We start from the raw sequence: 24,447 nt of genomic DNA on the forward strand, positions 1-24,447 counted from the left end.
GTTGCATGCAGAGGCCCAGCCTGTGCAAAGGCAGAGGCCGAGCTGGTGTAGTGATGTTCGGCAGCAGCTGACAGCTTGGTCCAGACGGAGAGTCGAAGAGGCATCCGGGAAGATGAGAGAGGAGGCGACTAGAGCTGAGAAAAGTCCCCCGATTTGGCTTTTCCGTCTGCATCCAAGGCACCGATGACATAAAATTTTGTTGGTGCAGATGAAAATGACAGTGAGGCTTTCCTACAATGTGCCCCTCCGGCCTTGAGAGCGGCCGTGGCAGCCTCGCCGGCGGGCGGGCGGGAGAAGAAACTGCACCCTGGGGTCTCCGGCTGGGAAACCCTGAAAAGGAACAGAGTGACTCCTGTGGCTTCGTGCCATGGCCCCGTCCCAACCAATGCCTGAGCCAGCTTCTTTCGGTTCTATTAAATTGTTTTTTAAGTCGACAAGTTTTTACAAAAGAAAATCAAAAGTTCTGTTTGCCAGGGTTACCAGATAGGGCAAGCGGTGGCTCTTTCCCCATCCTTTTCTCTAGTTGACTCCCCCCTCCCCCGCCGCCCTGCACCCCGCAAAAGCTGATTACCTTGATTAAAATAAAGCCCGCTGTGTTTTAAATTCAGTCTGGAGGGATGGTGGAACAGATGGGCCTGAGTGGCAGCGTTGAGCCAGGGATGAGGGTCAGTCCAGACGGGGGTGAAATCCAAGACTCCACCCTGGGTTATGTAGAGAAGGGGGCTGGCCGCCTGCCCTCAGCCCTCTCCTGGTTTTCCTTAGGGAGAGTCACCGCTGGTGTCCTTTGGGGAGAGGCAGAGATGTACTGAACACCTTCCTCTCTCACTGATATTTCAGAGCAAGAAAGACCCCTCCTTGTGGACGTGCCCCTTCCACCCTCCGCTCCAGCTCTTTTTCATTATCCGCGACGCGAGACCACTGCGTGACTTCGGTCTGGCCAAGATCAGGGTTTGGAATTACTGGACCGCTGATGGCGTAAGTAACGAGGTCTGATGGAAATTCTTAGAGCTATCTCATAGCCTGATTCCTGAAATTGCAAAATGGGTACAAGGAGGCCCTGGGTGTAGCGAGTGCCTGCTGAGGGGTTTCACACTGCCCTGTCAGAGCACCAGGAGCAGGGCCTCCACTCGAAGGTTGGGGATGTGAAGTCAGGCGGCCCTTTGCGGGAACTGGAAAAATACGAACTGAGGCTCAGTTTTAACAGAAAAGGAAGTAGCCGCTCAGAGGGGTTATGTAATGTTCCCCCAAGTCGCACAGCTAGTCAGAGTGAGAGTTAGAAGCCCCGCGATTGGACTCCAGGCCCGTTCGCTTAGCCAGCGCTTCTCAAGCTGTAACGACTCACCCGGGGTCTTGCTGAAATGCAAGTTCTAATTCAGCAGGTCTAGGGCAGGGCCCGAGACTCTGTGTGTCCAACCAGCTCCCGCATGTGCCAGTGCTTCCGGCACGGGGGCCCTGCTCTGAACAGCCAGGCTGTCGCCCTCTGTGCTCTGCTGCCCCTCTGGTTTCAGAGCCCCTCCCTTCTCTCTCTCCCGTCACTGCTGCACCCAGGCCCTGATCCTTTCTTCACTGGACTGTGTCTCATACACTCATTTTTATTTATTCTGTCGTTTGACATCGATTCCTGAGCACATAGTAGGCGCCATCAGGCTTCATGATCAATTCCGAGGACACTGATGTAAGTAAGACACGGTTCGTGCCCTAGAGGTACTCCTTGTCTGAAAGCTGGCGGACAAGGACATGTAGAAGTACAGTGCAGTGTGATAAGGTCAACCCGGAGTGCCAAGGATTTCCAACAGACGCCCGAGGGACTCGGCAGAGGACTCAGTGGGCGAGGAAGGGCAGGACCCCTCGGCCTGTGTTCTTTGTCCTCTTGTGATAGAAAAAAGGAAGGGAGTTGTTCCACTTTCCTTTCCAACCTGCTCTAGGGGAAGCGATGGAACGGGAGAGTTGGCAAATGCGACCCCACTCCGAACTCAGCCTCAGTGTTGTCAGACGCACACGAGGGCACGGTCGGGAGTGTGGCAGACTGGCAGGCACACGCGCCAGGTAAAGGGAAGGCCACTTTGCAGCCTCAGCTGATGGCTGCCATGTGGGAACGTCAGCCGGTGCTGCCGGGTCTCCTGAGCGTCCCCAGGGACCTGGGAATCTGGATTTTGCTATGAGCCTTTCTGGTTCGTGAATGTCGACAGCTAACGTAAGTTCTTTTGAAACTACCGTACAGTTCAAACCGAACTCATCTTGGGGTGGGAGCTGGTCTGCCCCAGACCATAACCCCTGGGGCATGTTGGAGGGGGCCTCAGTCTGGGGAGGGGTTAAGGGAGGTACTCGAAGGAGCATATACCCGAGCTATAGTGGAAAGAGTAGGACTGAGCAAGGCAGAAAAGGAGGAAGTGTGTCCCAGATGGAGGGAACTGTGTGTTCTCTGCAAAGGCAGAGAGGTGTGGAAGAGTGCACCCCCTTACTCACCCTTCCTGACCCCTGGCCAGGCCTCCAGTCTGTCTCCAGCAGCTGCTGGGGGTCTCATCATGGTTCCCTGCTGCTTCAGACCCTCAGACGCTCCCCTTGATCCAGAGACTCCAGGTCAAACCCCCGAGCATATCGGGGCCCCCTCATCCCTATGTGCCAGGCCCGGCCTCTGTCTGTGAGCACCCGCCCCTCACTCATGTCACCCCCCAGAGTGCGGCCACTCGGCTCCCCATGCCCCTCCCTGGTAGTTACACCATTAGTCCTTGGCCTTTCCCATCTGGTTCAACTCAAAATGCCTGCGTATTCCTCATGGTCTTGAAAAACCCCGATGGTCACTTTCTCCAGGAGGCCAGTCTGACCTGACCCTTGCGCGACTTTGAGACTTCATGAATGTGTTTCGTCACCCTGCACCAGGATCAACGCCCGCTCCCCTGCAGCACTGTACGCGTCTTGGGAGCAGGCCCTCCGTCGTATCTACTGCTGCTCTGCTCAAAGTGGAAATACGTGGTTGTCGAATGAACGAATGAATGCATGAGTTCATTCCCCAGGAACCCATAAGCAGTTGTCTTACCCTTTTGGCTCTTCGGATGAGAGACTGAGAATAAGAGTGTCAGGGTACTCGCACGAGGTCGTGTGCAGGTTAGAGGCAGGCTGGGGATCCATCAGGGGCGTCCCTGCTTCTCCCTCCTTGCTATCCTTCCTTCTGTACTACTTCCCGCCGATTCTCCCAGCCAGCCAGCCACCTACCAATAAACATCTTCCAGGCTCTCGGGACCTGATGCTAACGCACAGACACTGTCCCAGCGGGCTCCCTTCATGCACAGCGCTGCCTCGGAGAAGAGACAGAAAGCTTTCTCTGATTTCTGTTTTTAAGTTTTTAAAAACAAATACCTAAAGTTAGAATTTAAGAACAAATCCAAACCACTGGGATAAGCAAGGAAGTTACTGTGAGAGTGTCAGCCTCCCCTTCTCCACGGGCCTGCCCTTGCCTCCTGTGTTCTTATGGGCTGTCCCCAGGCCCTGCAGTGCACACCCAGCATCTAGGGTCGTGTCCTCTCTTGCCTGTGTCCTCTGGGTACTTCCTGACAGGCGGTCACCAGCATCTTCAGGAATGGCTAATGGAACAGTGTTGGCTGCCCATGCCCATGCCCTGCAGCTTGGCCCTGTCACTGAATGTATATCTCAGGCTAAGAAAAGCGGATTTTCTGTGCTGGATTACAAAGGAGATAAGCTTCATTCCTTTTGGCCATGGCCTGCCTCTTCTTTAACCTGCACTCAGCCTTCCTTGTGAGCTGAGAATAAGAGGGTCATTGGGGGCACTTTGAGGAGCTGCGGGGACTGGAGACGCGAGGCGTTTCTACACACAGAGGGGGTGTGGGCTGGAGCCCCGCACCCGCCCCGGGGGCACTGCTTATGTAACACACACCCATCTGTTGCCTGAATTTACCGGGGGCAGAAAGCGCCAACAGATGCAGCTGCAGGTTGGTTTGATTTAATATTCTCCAGAGAATGCTATTACTGTGTGTTTTAGAGGAGATAAAATGAGAGTTTATAGGAAATATAGCTCACCCCAGTAGACACGACTTGTTAATACAGTGTTTTGTGTATAGGAATGCAAGGAAGAAAAGTCAGATGTGGGGGCTAATCCAACCACGGCTTCTTTAGAACATAAGAAAGGAAGGGCTAGAAAATATGCTGCTATTAAATTCTCAGGCTAAGTTTTATGGGCTCCTTTCCCCTTCATTAGGTGATGCGGTGAGTGTGAGGTGGCTCAGAGGAGAGGGACTTCAGGGAAAAGTAAGGACACAAAGGTTAGAATCTGTCTACACCGGCACACAGACGCCTGTACTTATCACAGCTGCCCTTTAGACAGTGCCGTGTGTACGGGGTAGGCGTGAGGCATCCAGCAGGCACTCAGTGAATATGTGACGCATGAACAAATAACCGAACAAATGAACCACCTCAGTTAACCCCCCAGCAGTCCTGCTAGGTGGGTGTCGTACGTCCTCACCATGTAGATGAAGAAGCTGGGGCTTGAATAGTGAGATGCCATGGGGCATATAGATTATGTCTCTTCTGCCCACTCTGTTTGGAAATGGCTACCTGGAGTGCTTGCTGTCTTAAGAAAGATCTGGAACTTTTCTTATGGTTCATCAAGGAAAGGGTACGTGATTGATTTGCGATGTCTGCCTTGGGCTCGGAAAGAGGACGTGATAATAAGTCTGTAAGAGTTTTCGATATTCTCCAGTTAAATGACTTGCCCAGCTGGTGAGTTGTAAGGGACGGAGCTGGGAAGGAAACTGAGGTCTGTTGGTTTTTCTCTGGTTTTCTCAGTGCTTCTTCCCCTGCAGAGAAACATCTCTTGGGAGGAAGGAAACAATAGTCTCCCTTCTAGAGTCTGTGATAACCCACCCAAAAAGTGGGCTTCCCGTGTCTCCCCACAGTTTTCCTTTATAACAATATGTTAGTTACCCGCTACATGGTACCACCCTTCAGTGATACAGGCACGCCATCACCATCTTTACTCACGTCGCCATCCAGATGCCACCTCCAGCCTAGCTGCGACAGCGAGCGAGGCAGGGCAGACACCCAGGTGTATGTTTTATAGACAGAAATGGTGCTCTTTAAGTAGTTTATGAATGAATGAGTAGGTGGATGAATGGATGTTAGATTTTTTTGGTGGCATATTTCGGTGGCATGTCATGGTAGTCTAGACCAGTGCTGCCCGACAGAACTTTCTGCAATGATATTAATAACAATGCTATATCTGCCTTGTCCAGTACAGTAGCCATAGCCAGGGGTGGTTATCGAGAACTTGAAATATGGCTAGTACAACTGAGAAACTGCATTTTATTTGATTACTTTTCTTTAAATTATATAATTAACATATAACATTGTGTTAGTTTTAGGTATATACAATGTAATGATTTGATATATGTATATATATTGAAATGATTACCATAAAAAGCTTAGTTAACATCTATCACCATACAGTTACAAATTTTTTTCCTTGTGATGAGAACTCTTAAGATCTACTCTCTTAACTTTCAAATATACAACACAGTATTATTAAATGTAGTTACCATGCTGATCATGACATCCCCAGGGCTTTCATGTCTTGTAACTAAAAGTTTGTTCGTTTTAATTACCATGCTGATCATGACATCCCCAGGACTTTCATGTCTTGTAACTAAAAGTTTGTTCGTTTTCATCACCTTCACTCATTTAGCCCCACCCCTACCCCCCAATCCCCGTCTCTGGCAACCACCTGTCTGTTCTCTGTATTTCTGAGTTCAGGTTTTCTTAGATTCCACATATAAGTGAAATCACACAGTATCTGTCTGACTTATTTCACTTAATCATGATGCCCTTTGGGTCCATTCATGTTTTTGCAAATGGTAAGATCTCCTTCTTTTCATGGCTGAATAATATTCCATATTGTATGTATGTATATGTATATATCTATATAGACACCTATATCATGTATCACATCTTCGTTATCCATTCATCCATCACTTAGGTTGTTTCCATGTCTTGCCTGGGGTAAATAATGCTGCAGTGAACAAGAGGGTGCTGATATCTTTTCAAGATAGTGATTTCACTTCATGCAGATAAATGCCCAGAAGTGGAAGTGCCCCACCACTCCTGGCCTCCACTTCCTTCTGCTGTCTGCAGCAGCGCCTGACTCCCACCTCGAATCCTCCTCTCCTCCCTTTACCTCTCACTGCTAGTTCTCTCTAAGTCAGTGGTCCCCAACCGTTTTGGCACCAGGGACCGGTGCTCCTGTGAGAATCTAATGCCTGCTGATCTGAGGTGGAGCTGAGGCGGTGATGCTGGCGCTGGGGAGCAGCTGCACATACAGGTGGAGCTTCGCCTGCTCTCCCACCGCTCACCTCCTGCTGTGCAGCCTGGTTCCTAACAGGCCACAGACCTTGACTGGTCCACAATCTGGGGGTTAAACGCCCCTGCTCTAAGTCTTACCATTTCCATTATCAAAACCTGTCTCCTTCCAAACCCAGCTCGTCTTTCCCCCTTTCTGTCTGCTGCCCCAGTGCAAGACTCATCACTGCAAGCAGCGTCCTCATCCATCTCCCGGTTCCACTGGCTCATCTGCTCAGTCCCTCTACCTCATCAGCAGAGGCTTATCAATCACCTCACACTCAGGCATTGTGCTGGGGCCAGGAATCAGACACGCCGGCTTCTCCCGAGAGCTCACTCTCAAGCAGGAGGGACCAGGGGGACGACAACAAATCGCAGTTCAGTGGGGCCAGTGCGGTGATGAGGGTGGATGAATCAAGGGCCTTGAAGCTGCCTCGGGGCGGCCACAGTCCACTACCAACACGTGCTTCCTGGGACATCCTGGGAAGAAGATCGGGACACAGAGACTGTGCCCCAGCCCACCAACAGCAGCTCAGACAGATTTCAGCTGGCTCACTTGGTGCCTTGAAAATATTTTTGAATCAGTTGCCAACATTTAAATATTAGGAGGCTTTATTTATTTATGTGAATTTTCGACTTTTATTAAGAAACTGGAAGATCAGGCCACACTAGGCCACATCCACACCTGGAAGCTTCAGTGTAGCTGAGGCACATACCACAGTTCTGCCACTTCTGCTTGTCTCCCCAATACAGGGACACAATTGTCCTTACACCACATCACCTCTCCCATTTGTGATGCTCACCTGGACCCCCATACATGTTTTCTGCCTGTCAAATAGACCCTCCTCCACACTCTGACCTCAAGACTAGCTCTCTGGCTCTTCCGGCCTTACGGAGTTGTGTAACTTTTACCTCTCCCTGGTCCTTATAAAACTCGTCTGCCCTCTGAGCCTTTGCTCCTGCCATTCCCAGCGCCTGGAGTGCCCAGCCCCTCTTATGACCCACCCTGCCTTTGGAAACATCAAGATCCTGCCTAAGCCTCTTCACCCACCAGCTACTGCCCTGCCCGGCCCCAGGCTCCTTCTGGTAGTCTCCAGCCACACCCTTCCAGGCACAGAGTCACGTGCTTCTGTGTTCCTCGGTTTCCTGAGTCTCCCGTGTCCCACGCCGGTGCCCCCTGGCCAAAGCCATCCTGCAGACGTGCTCCGTTTGGCCCTTATCATGCTGCATAGCTGGTGAAACATTTGACATCATTGGTAAATTGACTTTTGCTGGGCTGGCAACACTCCCTACGTGGCATTCACGGGCCGGAGCTGGGTGGCCCCTGCCTCCTCTGGACTTGCAGGCATACGTTCTCTAGCTCACCACAGTCCTCATGCCCCACATGGCTATGGTGCTGCAAGCATTTGAGTTTGTGACCCCTTATTATACAGACTGTTGCGAACTCCTTAAGGAGAGGAGCAAGGCTTTCTTCTTCTGCATCTCACACAGGCCAGGACTCTGAAAGAGTCCGCGTGCTATTTGTCGGGTTGAATAGAATTGTAAGAATTACATGCTGAGGCCTCAGCCCAGATCTAGTGGAGTCTTGACCTAAGGCAGCGAGAGTAATTCCAGGCCTCACCCCAGAGCCGGTGGGGTTCTTCCTATGCCTGCTTCCAGGCTCTGCCAGGAACGAGGGGATTGCCGCATTAGGCCTCAGGGGAGCTGGATGTCTCTGGGCCATGCTAGCTCTGAGCAGCTGGGCTTGGCAGGTACGTACATCTAGGCAGTGGACCTGATACAAAATAATGATGATAGCTCACGTTTCTTGAGCACATATTATGTGCCAGACAGTGCTTTACATATATCAGCTCTTTTCTTCCACTACTATGAGATGGGTACGTCGATGAGTAGCTCCTTTCTATGGATGGGGAAACTGAGGCCTAGAAAAGCAGAGCAATTTGCTGGTGTTCACATCACTACCAGGCAGTCTGGTCCCCACGACACCATCCTGCATTTCCGTAGAGACTGTGGTCACTGGAGAGTTGTGCCCCGCCTAGGGCAGTTGTCACTCAGCACTTCAGCTCTGGTCCCGTGATGCCAAGTGGGCTATATTTTCAAGAGAGGCTAGAAATGCACATTGTTATGTGAAAGCTCCCAATTTTTAGATGTTATCAACTAGTCTTGACATTTTTAACTTCTCTGTAAGTCAAAGCAGCATAGATTCAGCTGTAGGGCCACCAGTGACCAAATCTGTTAGGTCCCATCCACATCCGTTGTCCACTGAGTCTGTGATGTTGGGGGTGGGGAAGTGACAGAGTGTTGGCCCAGAGCCTGGCATGTAGTTGGTTAGATGTTGCTTATTAGATGTCACAGTGTCCCACCATCTTCTTCAAGTTTCTACGTCACAAAGAATAGTTTTCATTGGTCTTCTTCCCAAGGGACATATAAAAGGTCATTGAGGCCTTCTCCCCATAAAACAGCATTCAAGTTCAGATGTTCCACCAAGGAACAAGTTTAGTTCCCAGAGCTGGGTCTGAACATAGACAAGAATAGGCCCGTTCCTCATCCTTGAAGATCTCCCTCTAGGTGAGGATGGGCGTGCACATGTGGACACTCGGCAAGTGGTAGGCGCAGAGATGGAGTTTGGAAGCCCAGCTCTGAGGGCCCGGGGGAAGACCCCTGACTCCGCCTGAGGAGGGAGGTGAAGGAGACCAGGAGGGCCAGGGGCTTCCTAGAGGAGGTGACCCTGAGCCAAGTACCAAAGCCTGTGTAGTGGCTTTCTGATCAGCAGCAGCTCACTCCCCAAAGTCCTCAGAATAAGCACCCCTAGTCAGCCCACTGCGCCCAGGTCCCTCCTGTTCTGCAGCCAGCGCTTCTGGGTGAAGAGAGCAGTACAGGACAGCAGCTCATGTTCTCCCTGCGTAGTGGGGCCAGTGGGTGCTCCCAGTCAATAACAGAGCCACTGGAGTGTGGGACGCCTGCAGCGTGGCCCCCGCAGGCTGTGCGTGGCTGAGGTCGTGCCCGCGCACACCAAGGCTTTGCTCTCATGAACATTCTCTGGCACTTAGTGTTTAGGCTGAGCCAGCGCTTTGCTCCAAACGTTTTTCTTCAGGGTTTGTCCACTGTGCTTAAGGCAGGTGTTTGTCTCTGGGGAAGAGGCCTTGTGAGTGCAGAAGCCCACACTTCTGTTTGGGTTGTTGTCATAAAGGAACCGGGCCGCCACCAGTCTTGGTGGAACAATTCCTGTACTCGCTGGAAGTGGCATGTCATTTGATGCTGGGGCCAGGGAGGAAAGTGGCCCTGCCAAGTCAATTAACTTACTTAAATCAAAATAATTTTAATATTGTTATATTAAAATTGCCTTGCAGTCTCAATATGCTTGGTTCTCGTCAACTGTAAGGAAGACACAGTCGGGATGTGGGCTAGGAAAGATGTTCCCGTTAGCCACCTGCCAGTGAGAGTTTCAAAGTGCCCTTTTGAAAATCCACCGCAAAAGGACTTTGAGGCAGTGTCAACAAAGGCATAAGAATAATTCTTGTAAAACAAGGAAGAAAATATTAGCATCAAGGAAACAAGGACTCACACACACATACACACACACAATTCTAAAGTCGAAGGAATCAGAAAGACAGTTTCACCCTAGACTTCTCAGAAGCCAGCAAAGGAGGAAACAGGACTAAAGTCCTAGTCATTGCAAAGCAGGAAGCAGGCTCGTTCTTCAGAAGCAAGGGAATTTTTCCCCTGACTCTATTCTCAAAGACATCCCTTATGCAAAGCTTTGCTGTGGGGACGCCAAGGGGTATGGACCTGCAAAGACCTCCACTCTGTTTTTCCCACAATGTGCAGTGCATCTCACAGGGCTTCTAACTGCACCCTTGAGCTGTGATGGCAGTCACGTCAACACGCCCATATATCTGTAGGAAAAAATCCAGAAGGACGCAGCGTATACACCCCCACCCAGTGCCCACAGTGATTGCCTCTGAGGGCTGAGGAGGGAGGCAGAGTTAGGATAGGAGAGAGCTGGTCCACAGGGACTTATTAAAAGTGGGACTCTGAGTTCCACCGGGTGGAACTCAGCCTAGCGTTGGCCCAGACTGAGGCCTCCGAAGGGAGGCGGCAGTAGGACCTTGGGCATGCTAGCCAGAGTGGCTCACCTCATACCAGTTCCATGACCTCAGGGAAGGCCGAGTCCATGTATAAGACAGAGTCGTTCCAAGGACTGCGTGGGCCTTTTATTTTTCACACTTGGTGTCCCCGGAGCAGTGACTGCTACTCGTTCCCCTCCCAGGATCCCACCGGTGATCCTCGGGCCAAGTCCGCCCACAGAGAAGGCTTGTTTGGCCTGCAGGGCACTGGCAACTTTGCAGAGATGAGCACTATCCAGCAGATCGTGAGCCTCCCAGCTCCCCACAGTCCCTGCCACTCCCTGTCGTTTCCACCCTATCCCACCTCCGTCCTACCTGCCTGGCCTCCTGGGCACAGAGGGTGCGCCCCTTCCCTAGCCTGCTTCCCTCCACCTGTCTCTTCTCAGCCAGACTTCCTGGAGAGAGCCGGGCAGCAGATGGCTAGAGGTCAGGTGGTGCTCCAGACTGCTCATGAAAGGTAGACAAACACATTTTGGAAGCCAGACGTCCCATTATGAAAGCCAAGATGCCCACCTCACGACGGTGCCGGGCTGGAAGGCCTCCCCACCATCCCACAGCCTCTTTCAATGAGAGCGTTTCTGTCTCACCAGATGTTTCCATGGCAGTAATTTTGCGGAACTAGTTATTGAAAGCTGCCCATGCTGTCCTTCTCGAATAGCTATTTCCTGATTAATTCACATCACGCACCTGCTCTGTGCCTCTGCTAAACAGAGAACACATCCATATAAACATGTAAAAGAGTGCTTTGAGAATCGACTTTTCTGACAGTTGGCAAATAGTAGTCTGCCATCCTGCAATTGGATGATTGAAGCCGGGTTCCTGTGGTGTAACACAGGCTTGAGGGGTCTCATTCTAAAGTGCCACAGAAGCCTCCATGGCAATGACTTCGCGAACTAGAAATTTAGTTAGAGCTCACTCACCTAGCTTTCAGGAGGGCTAAGGCGGGCAATAAGTGTAGATGGACACCTCTTGGGTCTCTGATCCCATTTCCCAAGAGCAAGATGGAGAACGATCTGGGGGTGACACCAGCAGGCTGCCGTTTTTCTGACCAGGTTTGCTCTCAGAACGTCGTTAGAGAGCAGCGCTGCCCGGGCAGAGAAATACCTGTTTGTTCACTTATAGTTCCAAAGTGATTGGTGAGTGCCTACCAGGTGCCAGGTGCGTGCTAGACCCTGGACAGGATCGGACAAGGGCCTCTGCTCTCTCAGAGCTTAACTTTGTGTGTGTGTGGGGGGATAATACATAAGTTAAAAAGCTGAGAAGACCGTTTCGGAGATGAGAAGAAAACAAAACAGGGTGATGGGATAGAGAGGGGACTGGATGGGGGAGGGGCTGCTGTGGAGAGAGGCTCAGGGAGACCTCTGTGAAGACAAGGAGGAGCCAGCCTTGAGGGCAGCTGGGGCAGAGCGTCCCAGCCCAGCACTTCGAGGTGGGAACGGACGGCATCAGACCAGCGTGTTGGGAGTGCGGTAGGGGCCAGGCCAGGGACATCAGCAGGGACCAGATCACGTAGGCTCAGTGTAGCATGAAATCACGGCTGGTTTTAAACAGGGAGCTGCCATGATCTGATACGTCGTTTAAAAAAAAGACTGGATACTGTATACAAAATGAAGTGTGTTGTGTCTGGGGCGGGGGGTGCAGTGCAGAGTGGAAGCAGAGAGACCGATTCAGAGGTTATGGGAGAGTCTCAGAAGCGATGGTGGCCTGGGCGAAGAGGCAGCGCTCAATCCGGGAGACGAGGTCAGATTTGGGAGGGGTTTTAGCGATGGGACCTCTGGCAGACTGGCTAAGAGTGAGAAAGCAGATGGCAGGGAGGACTCCTGGGGTTTTGGCAACTGATTGAATGGTGCGACCGTTTTTAAGATGAGAAAAGACTAATTTTGGGAAAAGTGAGTGAAAAATTCTGTTTGGGGCAGGTTTTTAAGGTTGAGACACCTGTTAGATATCCAAGAAGAGAGGTCACGTGGCCACTAGGGGGCTTAGTGGAGAGGTCAAGATTGGCTATTAAAATAATCAGGAGCCATCAGCACGAAGATGGTATTTAGGGCCTTGGGCCCAGGTGAGGCCCCTAGTGAGGAAGTGCAGGGAACCTGGGGGCCCAGCTCAGGGGAGGAACAGCAGAGGAGCCAGTGCAGGGGCCGCCAAGGCGGGAGGAAAACCAGGAGCATGGAGGGCCTGGAAGCGGGGGCCGAGCTCCGCTGGGGAGGGGCGGCTGACTGCACAAGTACTGCTGGCAGCAGCCCAACCGAGGACCGGGGTCTCCCAGGGGACCTGGCAACCTCCCGGCCCTAAAGTTGACTGTCCAAAGCAAGACACTTGTGAGAATGAAAAGAGGACTCTAAGAATGATTACAGCAGGATGACAGGAGTAAATCAGGATTGTCCCAGACGAACAAGGAGGTCCCGCCACCCCAGTTATCGGTGCCCTTGGCAAGGTGGGTTCCATGGAGAAGTGGAGGTAAAGGCCTGACTGCAGCAGGGCCAAGAGAGAAGGGAGGAGGAGCAGCGGCGACGGCGAGGAGTCTGCCGTAAAGGCAAACAGACGAGCAAACGCTGGCCGCCCCGGCAATGAGGTGTAGCCCTCAGCAAGAAAGAGGAGTAAAACTATGAATTCGCACAACGTGGTTGAATCCCCAAGCAATCACGCCGAATGAAAGGAGCTTGAACAAGAAGAGTACGTAGCATGTGAATCCTTTCATGTAAAGGTCTAGGAAATGCAAACTAATCTACAGTGACAGAAAGCTGATGGGTGGTCACCTGAGGATGGTTAAGGAGGGGGACGGAGGGACTACCCACGGGTACAAGGAAACTTTGGGGGTGATGGACGTGTTCATTATCTTGATTGTGGAGATAATTTCATGGGTGTATGCTTGTGTTAAAACTTACCAAGTTGTACACTTGAAAAATGTAGTTTACTGTATTATGTTCCTCGATACAGCTGTTTTTTAAAAATGTTTTTTTGTAAAGAGGAACGGACGGATAGGGCAGTAGCAGGAGGAGGTGTGATTTCATTTTAATCATGAATGAAGATGTGTTGAACACCTGCACGAAATCGGGGTTCATGTGTCAGGGGAGAAAGAGACATGAGGCCAGCCAGGGACCCTTTGGTCATATGATGCCGAGGGGCTCGGAATTCATCCCATCGGCCAGAGGTGGTCCACCTTCGGTTCGCAAAGGAATCACCTGGAGAACCTGTTACAAGTGCAGCTCCCATACCACGTCCCTTAGGCTCCTCTCTGATTGCAGCCACAGCTGACAGGGTACCCCTCTGGTGCTTTCAGGCCCTCTGCCTTTCTTCGGAGGGGCGGGGAAGGGGGCTTTTCCCAAAGCCACAGTGTCCTCAGGAACAACCTTCAGCAGGGAAGGGAGTCAGTGGATAAGCGCCCCAGCCTCTCCCCTTTGGAGGGACATTCTGAGGTACATTATGTGAGACCCCAGTGGGATGGAGTCCCAGTCACCTGCAGCAGTGGCCAACTCAAAAACTCGTGGGGTTTTTCTCCTGCTCTCTCTGACGCTCCCCACTCCCTCTTGGGAGTACCTTGCCAAATGAGCTACCTGCACTGAAATCCTTGTCTCGGGCTCTGCTTTCAGGACGCTCAAACTATGATACCCATTAAACCAGGGAGTTTGCATTTTATGTGCACATCAAGCTTTTCTGACACAGAGGGCCCAGGAACCATACTCTAAAGAAAGCTGCTATAGGCAGTGAAAAAAAACCTGAGGATTTCACAAGGTGGAGTGACTGGGCCAGATCCGCTCTGGTAGAAAATTAACTGTGGTGGCAACGTGAAGTCGAGGTTGAAGCAGCAAGAGACAGGAAGCAGGGAGACCAATTAGCGGGCGATCACAAATGTCCCAGTAGGGAGTAATGATGACAAAGACGATTGAGGCCGCCTCTTTGTGAAAGTCCTTTGATTTATAGAGCATGTGAGACTTGACACGGAAATGAGACCGAGCCTGCTTTAACATTCCCAGTGCTGTGGTTTTATAAAGCTCACGTTTCCAGCTTTCCACGTTTCTCTTTTTTATCTTCTGCTTTCAAAATTTGATACATCGTTCTGATGCCTCAGGTCGTCATTTTGTTAAATTTTGTGTTTTCAGGATCTTGATATTGGTGCCAAAAATGTGAAGCTTTACGTCAACAAAAACCTCATCTTTGATGGCCAGTTGGACAAAGGAAGTGGGGAGGCCCCGGCTGACCAGAGCATCCCGGTTGGCCTGCAAAATGAGAATGAGAGAATGGAGAACACCGTTCATGCCCACTCAGAAGAAAGCAAAGATGCCTGCACGGCAGCCGGCACAGATGGGGACAAAGAGCTCAGTGTCAGTCGCTCACAGACAGCTGGAGCAGTAGTGGATGGGAAGGTTTCCTCACCAGGAAATTTGTTTGGCGAAAGGTCGAGTTCTCCAGACTGCGTGAAAGACAATTTGTCCAAGTTAGAGGACGACTTCAGCTCCTTAGCACCCTCGGCCTCGATGGGAGGCGTGCCCAGTGGTCCTCCCCTCACCCCCCCTGTGGATTGTCCTCTTGACCAACAACTGGAAAACCTCACAGGCAGAAAAGTCTCTGAGCCTCCAGGGAAAACCCCGTCCTGGCTACAGCCTTCTCCCACAGGGAAAGGCAAGAAACAGGGCGGCAGGAAGCCAAAACCCCTCTGGCTGAGTCCTGGGAAGCCACTGGACTGGAAAGACAGGCTTCTGTCAGAGGACGTCATTGGTGACATCATCAGTGAAGGTCCTGGAGAGATCGAGGCCAAGGATAAAGGCCCCAGGCGTGAGCAGGTGCGGGGGAGCAGCTGGAATGTCATCTCAGGGGAGAGAGCCCAGAGGGTGACCCCCAAAGTCTGCTATGATGACTTCGACATCTTTACCCAGCCCTCCAACAGGGAGCGCCCTGCTAGTGGGAGGAGGGGCCCGAAGAAGGATGCCCTCAGCAGTGGGCGTGGCGATGGTCAGCTCGCAGGCAGAGGTAAGCGGTCCGACTTGGGTTCCATCATCCCTGGGCGAGGCCACTGATTGGCAGTGAGCCATTTTGCTCCCTGGTCCTCAGTTTCCTCATCTGCAAGGGGTTTCTTCTCAGCCAGCGGTCACAAATTTACTGTCTCAGGAGCTACATAGGTGGATGAGTGAAATGGTCAAGACACACTTTGTATGGTAAACTCATAGATATATTTATCATTGCCACCAAGATATGTTCATTTTTTTCTTTGCTCATTTTTTTCTTATAGTACATGGCTTTTCCAATCTAGACTTTGTTATTCTACCTCTGATAGAGACGTTGGTCTCTAATACTTTACTTTGTTCCTAACTTTACGCTTAGAAAAATAACACAACCGTGATGATAAATAGCAAGTGATGCTTACCTGGGTGTCAGAAGTGCTATAGGGAGTGGTGAGGACTGTGGCTAATTGGAGAGCAGAAGCCCATCTAAAGGGCGCAGTTGCTACTGCATTCAAGCTCTTTTTAGGCATCCAGGAATAGAAGGCCAATATGCCAGGTCTCCCTTGTCCTCTCATCAGGAGAAATCAGAAGTGTAGAATATTCCTATTTTCCAGCACTGGTGACTTATCAAGATTATTTTTAAACCACTGTGCAGGTCAAAAAAGAAAATACACATCTGCTGGGAGGACACACCTGCTTTGTGAACTTTGCTGTAGATCTGAAAGGAGGTACCAAAGGCTGGGCTTTGAATATTTGCACTCAGATTTGGCTACTGGGGAGGAGTGCAGCCTAGCAACAGGGAGTCAAACCATTTGAATCCAAACTCTGCTCCTTACAGACCTAGAACTCATAGAGCCAGGCACTGGCACTTTCTGAGCCTCAGCATCTTCGTCTATGAAATGAGAATGAACACCCCCTTCACCGCCACCTCCTTCTCAGTGTTGTGAGGAATGAGAGGATGCCTTCGAAATAGTACCCAGAGCCTGGCACATGAAAAGTGCCCCACAAGTGGTGGCCATTATTCCAACATTGGCTTGTCCACCCTTTAATTGTCCAGGAAGGACTCAGACCTACCAAGATAGTACTCAGCCCTAGATCCTCTGAATTTAACCCTACACGGCATTACTCAGGAAGGAGCCCTGCAGTCAGACTGCCTGGGCACATATCCTGGTTCCTCATCACCAACCCACACCACGGGCAAGCCCGAAACCTCTCTGAGCCTGTTTCCTTGTCTGTAAAATGATGCCAGTAATACGCAACTCATGGATGCTAGCAGAATCAGGTGAGACCGTACAAGCGCAGTACTTTGTATGGTGCCTGGCCCATAAGGCACCCAACAGATGTTAGCTGCTGCTCTTTATCAGCATCACCATCCCTGCCCGCTTGGTGTGTCTGTAGGCAAAACCCATGTACAGTTGACCCTTGAACAACACAGGGGTCAGGGCGCCAACCCTTTGTGCAGCTGAAAATCCACATAAAACTTTTGACTCTCCTAAGATTTAATGACTGATAGCCTACTGTTGATTGAATGCCTTACTGATAACATTAACAATTGATCAACACGTGTTTGTATGTGTGTTATATGCATTACATACTACTTTCTTACAACAAAGTAAGCTAGAGAAAAGGAATTGTTATTAAGATCATAAGGAAGAGAAAAATACATTTACATTACTGTACATATTTATTGAAAAAAATCACATCGAAGTGGACCTGCACAGTTCAAACCCGTGTTGTTCAAGGGTCAACTGTATATATTTTTTAACGAGTCACATCAGCATCTACTCCATTATTAACTAATAAATAGGCAGTACCGGGGGGTCTGCATTGAGCCCAAATCTACACTTAGAAATGTGGAGAGTTTGTGGCCTCTTTCAGACCCCTGATATGTCACTTAGGACACTAGAGCAAGTCCCTCAGACTTTGTGCCTTCCCGTGGTGAGCAACTGGCTCCCTTTTTCCAGGCAGAGCTGCCTCTGCTGGCTCCGCAGCCCTGCCTACTCCTGCCAAGACTTAACTCTGAGACTGAGCATTGGGGAGGACGGCAGAGTGGAAGAGAAGGGCCGAGAAGCTCTTTGAGGGAATGGCGTGTGTCTGATCTGTGTGGCTCACAGTGGGTCGTCTGAGTACAGTAGGGATTGTGGGAAGAAGGGACTGTGGTGGCTGGATGTGGGACATGTTGCAGTAAGCCAGGCTTTCATCCAGGCATGGTACTCACATTAGTTTGTTTAATCCTCATGCCAGCCCCCTTTTACAGATAAAGAAAATGTGAGGTTTAAATAACTTTCTTCAAGTGACGTAGCCAGTAAGGGGTAGAGCAGAACACAGGTGATTTGGCTCCAGAAACCAAGCTTCAAAACACTGCCCTGTTTCTGCAGCATCGTCAGCCGCCCACCCCAGGGGAGCCAGGCAATTCTGAGCTTTCCTGGGAAACAAGCCCACAGAGCCTCTGGGAGTTCTGAGGTGATGGGTGCTATTCTAGCCTGTCCAAGTTCAGAACACTTTGTCTCTCTTTAATTTCTTTCCAGGCATTTTACTGCTTGGCTCAGTGACACATTAAGAACTGAGCCCTTGAGATTCAATGCTTGTTAAGCCAATCTTGCTAAAAAGGAAAGTTGTTTGGAAATTTTAAATTGTCCATAACGTAGAGCCAAATCCCATACCCATGCCCTTCTGGAAAGGTGTAGGCTGAGCCCTCCATCAATGCTGGTAGAATGAGTGACTGCCGGGTTCCTCCCTGAGACTGGAATTGTGTTGTCACCATGAGACAGCCTGGAAATTCTTTTGTCCAACAGAGCATCTCATTGTAATGACACATGCATTTTGGAACTGTCTTCGTCAGGAGTCAGTTGGCTACAGGTGAATGAAATTTCATCAGCCCAGTGTGAGCAGTAAAAGGGGTGTTATTTGGAGGATGCTTGAGGAGCTTCTGGACCCCCAGATTCAGGAAGTGTAGCTGCTCGCCATATGGGATTGGAAGGAACCAGAAACGGGTCGTTCCCTGGGAAGCTTCTCCCTGTCTCTCCAGGGCTGCTGGACCTGCCTCTGCTTCTCTGCAGGTCCACTTTCCCTCACTCGTCCTCATGAGATCAGCTTCCTCTCTCTGTGCACACAATAGGAAATGACCTTGCAACTCAAGAGTGACATAATTTCCTGACTCTGGCTCCAGCAGCCAATTCCAAAGTCTCAGAGAAGCTGATTGGCCAAGTTGGGACAGGCGTCCATTCCTTGTTCAATCAGCTGACTGAAGGGCGGTTCACCGAGAATAAACATGGCTATGTTATTTCTCACTACATACTTTTTCATTTCCTGTTTTAGTGGCAATTAGTGCATACCTCATGGTGGTGCCATTGATTTTTATAAACTCAAGTGCAGAACTTTGTAGTTCATATTCTTCTCAACTGAGGAATAGTTTTGAGTCTTCAATCCCATCGTCTCATATCAGTGGTCCCTCCCAGACTATGTTGACTGCAGACTGAAGCAGAGGACAAAGCACTGACCCCAGCCGGTTCCCAACTCCCAGGGACTAGCGAGTAGTGTGTTCTCCCGCAGACAGAGGGGAATGCAGGTCTCCAGCCTGCTGTCACATCTGCGAGGTCCAGGAGAAAGTCTACACCCTCTGCTTTTAAAACCCAGAGTGTCCATGTTGGGTAGAAGAGGTCAGAAAGCAGACTCAGAGTGAAAGGAAAGTCCTGCCTTTCTTGCACACTCCGGAGAAACACAGGCTGAGTCCCTGACATGTGACAATTGGTGCTGTCTCCTCGGTGTATTTGCAAACTGATCCAGGCCATTCATTTCAGTCTGTGGATATCAAATCATAATAAACAGGAGTCGTGACGATCCATATGGGAAGTTCCTTCTGTCAGATGTTAAGCCTCACTCCTGGAGGAAAGGATGGAAGAAACCCCTGGGGTCTTTTTTAATGGCAGATGAGAAGGCGGAGAGAGGACAGGTGTGCAGGCAAACTGGCAGGTGGAGGGGAGTCCCTCGGCCTCCAGGTCTGAACACAGGGGGCGTAATGGTGATGCCAGCTGTCCATCCCTTTACTGGCAAACATGTACCGAGCACTTCCTTGTGCAGGTTCTGAGCCAGGCACTGGCACACAGCAGGAACAGGGCAGAGCAGGCCTCTTTAAGGAAGAGGGTGACAAGAAGAGCCAGCCTCCCGGGGATCTGAGGAAAGAGCTTTCCCGACAGAGGGCACGGCAAGGACAAAGTCTCTGAAGCAAGAAGAGAGCCGGTGTGCCCGTGGAACAGAGGCCAGCATGGCAGGAGCAGGGCGATGGGGGTTGGGGGAGATGGTGCGAGGCAAGGTCGGAGAAGTCGGCTGGGCCAGCTCAGGGCCATGGGCACATGGGGAGGAGTTAGATTTTCTTTGATTTTTTTGTTCTCAGTATAGTAGAGACAGTGCTCTTTAGAAGGGATGATGACAAACTACGTTTTAGGCACACGGAGTCGCAAGTGAGAGTAGACGTGTCTGGACCTTCCAAGGGGTTGTTGGAATTGGAAGATGGTGCCGGGGGATGGGAAGTGGGGGGAGAGAAGCCGAAACTTGACATGTAACATTGCGCAGTGTCTGTGGGAGCCAGGAACCGGGTGAGAGCAGAGTGTGGGGAGGACGGGGTAGAGCAGAGGCCTTGGCCCACAGCCAGACTTAGGGTGTGGGAAGGAGCGGGGGCGTATGATACAAGTGGGGAGCTGTCAGCGGAGAAGTGGAGAACCGGGAAGGCATAACGTGTCCTGAGCCGGTAAAGGGGAACTGTCAAGCTGAGGAGCTTTGCCTAGGACGTCAAGCATGGAATGAGGACTGAGAAAAGATTGTGTACTTGGAGTCGTTGTGAACTTGGAGAAAGTTGTTTCAGTGGGGGGGCCTTGGGAATTGTAGGACTCATGGATGCCTACTTCAGGCACAGCCGGATCCAGGGGCTCGAACGACAACTCATGGATGCAAGGGACAGAAAGCCAACAGGGATGTGACTTCAGGCACAGCCGGATCCAGGGGCTCGAACGACGTCTTCAGGACTCTCCCCATCTCTTGGCTCACGTTCACTGTGCTGGCTCCCTTCTCAGGCAGCTCCCCCTACAGTGTAGCAAAATGGCCACCGGCAACTCCACACCTGCATCCCACCAGCTCAGCCGCGCTAGTTTAAAGAGAGCCCTTCTCTCCCCTAGTCCCTTTCACAAGCCCAGCTTGGAAAGATGCTGTCAATGTTTGCCTAATCTGGATGGCCTGAAGGTGGGGGGGATCCCCAAGGGAAAATCAGTGTTGTTGCTAGGAGAAGGGGTAGTGGAGCTTGGGCGGGCAAAACAATAACTCGACACGAGGAAGCAGGTTACAGGGGGCTGAGGGAGGATGCTGGTGCCGAGGATGCAGAGAGGCTGCGGTGAAAGGAGGGGCCACAAGGCCAGGCCGGCTTCCCTTTCCTTTCAGGTAGGAGAGATTTATGCATGTCTGCGGGCAGAGAGAGGGGCAGGTACCAGTGGGGGAAGGAGTGATTGAAGATTCTGGAGAAAAGAGATAATTGATGGAGCCGGGCCCCCTAGGAGACAGGCAGAAAATGGAGTGCAGGGCACAGTATGATATGAAAGGAGAAAAAACAGAATGTCATTGTCATCAGCTGCTGTTTTTCCAGAATGACACTCTTAGATGGCAGCTAGCCATGGCGTGGCTGTGAGGGCAGGCCGCAGCTTGATGAGCACGCCGGAGCTATTCCATTCTACGAGGAGGGCAGGGCCTTCAGAGTTGTTCCTCTGAGGGCTGGGCCCCGGCCCGTCCCATGCTAGCGACACAGCCTCCGCTCTGGGAGCCAGTTGAGCCACATGTAGAAGTAAACTCGTTACCTCGTAATGTGCCTGTGTTGTTTGGTTTTTCGACAGCAATTTTTTCTGGTTATAAAAATAATACATGTAGGGAACCTAGAAGATAAGGTGACAAAGACGAAAATAAGAGCCCTTTCTACTCGCCACCCATAAAGGTCATATTAACACATGGGTGCATGCCGCCCACACCAGGATGGGCCACGTCTTAAATTGCATATCTGGCTTTTTTTCATTTAACCTTCTTTTACGAGGCTTCCACTTGCCACTAGGCAGTCTTTGGAAACACCGTTCAGGTCACATGGCTGTGACAGCCTTAGGAGCAGACCCTTGGGCTGCTGACTCAGAGGCCACAGGCAGCAGCATTGCCCCGTCATGAGAGTCTCTGAAGCGGGCAATGGCTTCTGGCAAAGGTTCCAACACAACCAAAATGTCCTCCCTTGATTTGCATGGTCGTCGCATTCTTAGAAAATTCCACATACGTTGACAAATACTTTGCTTTTTGTAAGACAACTGGGTTCCAGACTAGAGTAACCGTAAACAATTCTTTACCAGCCCGAATGTTGCTGAGACAGGAGACCATGCTCTGTGCCTGGACTGTCTCCTGCAGGCCAGGATAGTAGCGTCCCTGGCCCCACCTGTCAAGTGCCAGGAGGGTCAACAGTCATCGAGACAGCGACCTCACGGCTTTCTAGAACGTCCCCGAGGGCGAGCGCACCCAGCTGAGAGCTGCTGGATGAGACAATCTCTAAGGGTCCCCACTTCCACACGCACCACTAATGGGGCTTCACCCGTCCTGTGCCCTTTCTTCCAGAAGACACCTGGTCCAGGATGCTGCCACGGTCCTGGGGCCACAGCGAGCAGGAGCACACACTGCACGAGTCGTGGAACTCCCTCAGTGCCTTTGACCGCTCCCATCGGGGGCGCATCTCCAACATGGCGTTCCAGGGGGACATCCTGGACGAGTTCCTGCAACAGCAGAAGAGCAGCCGGCACAGCGAGCAGCTGCCCCTCTGGAAGGAGGAGAAGCCGGAGCCCACGAGAGGGCAGGACAGCTGCTCCATCGACACAGACGACGGGAGCAACTTTAAAATCCCCGTCCTGCCTTATGGACAGCACCTGGTCATCGACATCAAGTCTACGTGGGGGGACAGGCACTATGTTGGCCTCAACGGAATAGAAATATTCAGTTCCAAGGGCGAGCCGGTGCAAATTGCAAACATCCAAGCAGACCCCCCCGACATCAACATTTTGCCAGCCTATGGGAAGGACCCCCGTGTGGTCACCAACCTCATCGATGGGGTGAACAGGACCCAGGACGACATGCACGTCTGGCTGGCCCCCTTCACGCCGGGCAGGTCTCACTCCATCTCCGCTGACTTCACGCACCCTTGCCACGTCGCCCTGATCAGGATTTGGAATTACAACAAATCACGGATACATTCCTTCCGCGGCGTGAAGGACATTGAGATCCTGCTAGATGCGCAGTGCATCTTTAACGGAGAAATCGCCAAGGCCTCGGGAACCTTGACAGGAGGTACAGTATGTCTGTAAGAACGTCCTTGAAGCCCCTACCTGCTACTCGCTGAGGCTCTGAGGGAAGACAACCCACTGGCTAACCAGTGACAGATGGGTCTCTCTTCTTTCACAGACCTGGCCCTCTCCACCTTTCGCAGTGTGGGTGTGCAAGAGCTGGCCTTATTTAAACTCCTCGGCTAGTTACTGGCCTAAGCCCAACCAGGGGGTTCTTCTGCAAGGGACTGATTGAGGGCGTGCTCTCAGGAGACCCCATAATGCAGGGAGGGGTGCAGGATATGGAAGAGAGGAAGCTGAGCAAGGCTGTGGTTTCAGGCTTCCGGAAGCCTGCCTCAGCCTGACCCAAGGGGAACTCTGGAGCATAAGTTACAGGATTTGTCCTGCCCTGAGGCAAGGTGACAGGGCTGGGAACCCTGCAGGCTCCCAGCTTAGGGACATAACTCCCATGTCCTTCCAGGTAAGGCCCCAGCCCCCTCACCCCAAAAGGATCCGTAGGGATCTATGTGGGACACCAATAGCATCTGCTACAGTGCCTCACTCACGCCTTTTCTCATGACCACAGCGATTCTCATTAGATTAGGTCCCTTTATTAGATCTATGTGGTTCTTATGGTCCATGACTTCCATTTGCCAACGTGAAGAATAACAAGTCTCACTTACACAAATCAAGAACGGTTAGTGGTTTGGGATTTTATAGCACAAAAGTTGATTAGTTAAGGTTCCTGTTCTACAAATGATTGGGATTTGGGGTGAGTTGACTCTTGTCTTCCTGGTAACCCGTGCAGCCCCGGAGCACTTTGGAGACACAATCTTATTCACGACCGATGACGACATCCTCGAGGCCATATTCTGTTCGGATGAGACATTTGACCTGGACGTGGAGAGCCTCTGCGGCCTGCAGTGCGAGGAGGTGCTGAGGAGGCCCAGCACGGCTGACGGCGACGGGGAGGAGAGGCCCTACACCCAGGCCGGCCTGTGGGCCGAGGACCGGGTAGGACTGGTGGGGGGTGGGCTGGGCGAGGGGTGGGCATCTCGAGAGATATCTTCTCCCAGCTCACAGTAGAGCAGGAAGAATGAAGATGGATCTCCTTTAAACTTCTTGTGTTACTGTTTTGACATTTCCCATTTCTCTATTTCATTTTTGGTCCTGTATGTCATATTTCATTCCCTAATAATTTTTATTTTATTTATTTTTTTCACCAAAGTGAAGAAAGTATTCGAATTTTAATCAAAGCTACAAATAATCCTGTCTGTGTCAACTCTGTAATTTAGAGGCGGTAGTCTCAGGGTAATTGTTGCTTTGTGTTGTATTTTAATCTCTCCACGTTGTTTTTGATGGGCGGTCTAGAAATGCTTTTAATAGGCAGACTTAGAATTGAAATAACGACAATCCCAGCGATCGTTTCTTGCTCACGAATTCTGATCCAGTTACGTGTGTCCCTCCTGACAACCCTTGGAATGGAGACGGTTAGTATCCCTACCTAGGAAACCAAGGCTCAGGCTGGCTAAGTGACTCAGGCAGGGGCACATAGTGGGAGAGTAACAAGGCCAGGGCTTGAATGTAGGACTCCAAAGTCTGTGCTTTTAATTGATAAATAATTTAAAAAAGAAAGAAAGAAAGAAAGGAAGGAAGGAAAGGAAAGGAAAGGAAAGGAAAGGAAAGGAAAGGAAAGGAAAGGAAAGG

At 51.1% G+C, this 24,447-nt stretch overlaps 1 protein-coding gene across 7 annotated transcripts in view; it reads left to right on the forward strand.

The window, feature by feature from the left end:
- Nucleotides 1-24,447, forward strand: part of KIAA0556 (KIAA0556 ortholog) — a 177,565-nt gene that overhangs the window by 127,262 nt on the left and 25,856 nt on the right. For 6 of the 7 annotated variants that reach the window (XM_025048349.1, XM_006914049.3, XM_025048351.1 and 3 more), the window contains 4 exons: nt 838-975; nt 14,573-15,440; nt 22,043-22,765; nt 23,549-23,754. In XM_025048349.1, coding sequence (XP_024904117.1) covers nt 838-975; nt 14,573-15,440; nt 22,043-22,765; nt 23,549-23,754 — 1,935 coding nt within the window. The remainder of the gene's footprint in view (nt 1-837; nt 976-14,572; nt 15,441-22,042; nt 22,766-23,548; nt 23,755-24,447) is intronic. The other variant, XM_025048350.1, reaches the window with a different exon arrangement.

Source organism: Pteropus alecto, unplaced genomic scaffold (genome assembly GCF_000325575.1).
Source record: "Pteropus alecto unplaced genomic scaffold, ASM32557v1 scaffold44, whole genome shotgun sequence".
Lineage (NCBI taxonomy): Eukaryota > Metazoa > Chordata > Mammalia > Chiroptera > Pteropodidae > Pteropus > Pteropus alecto.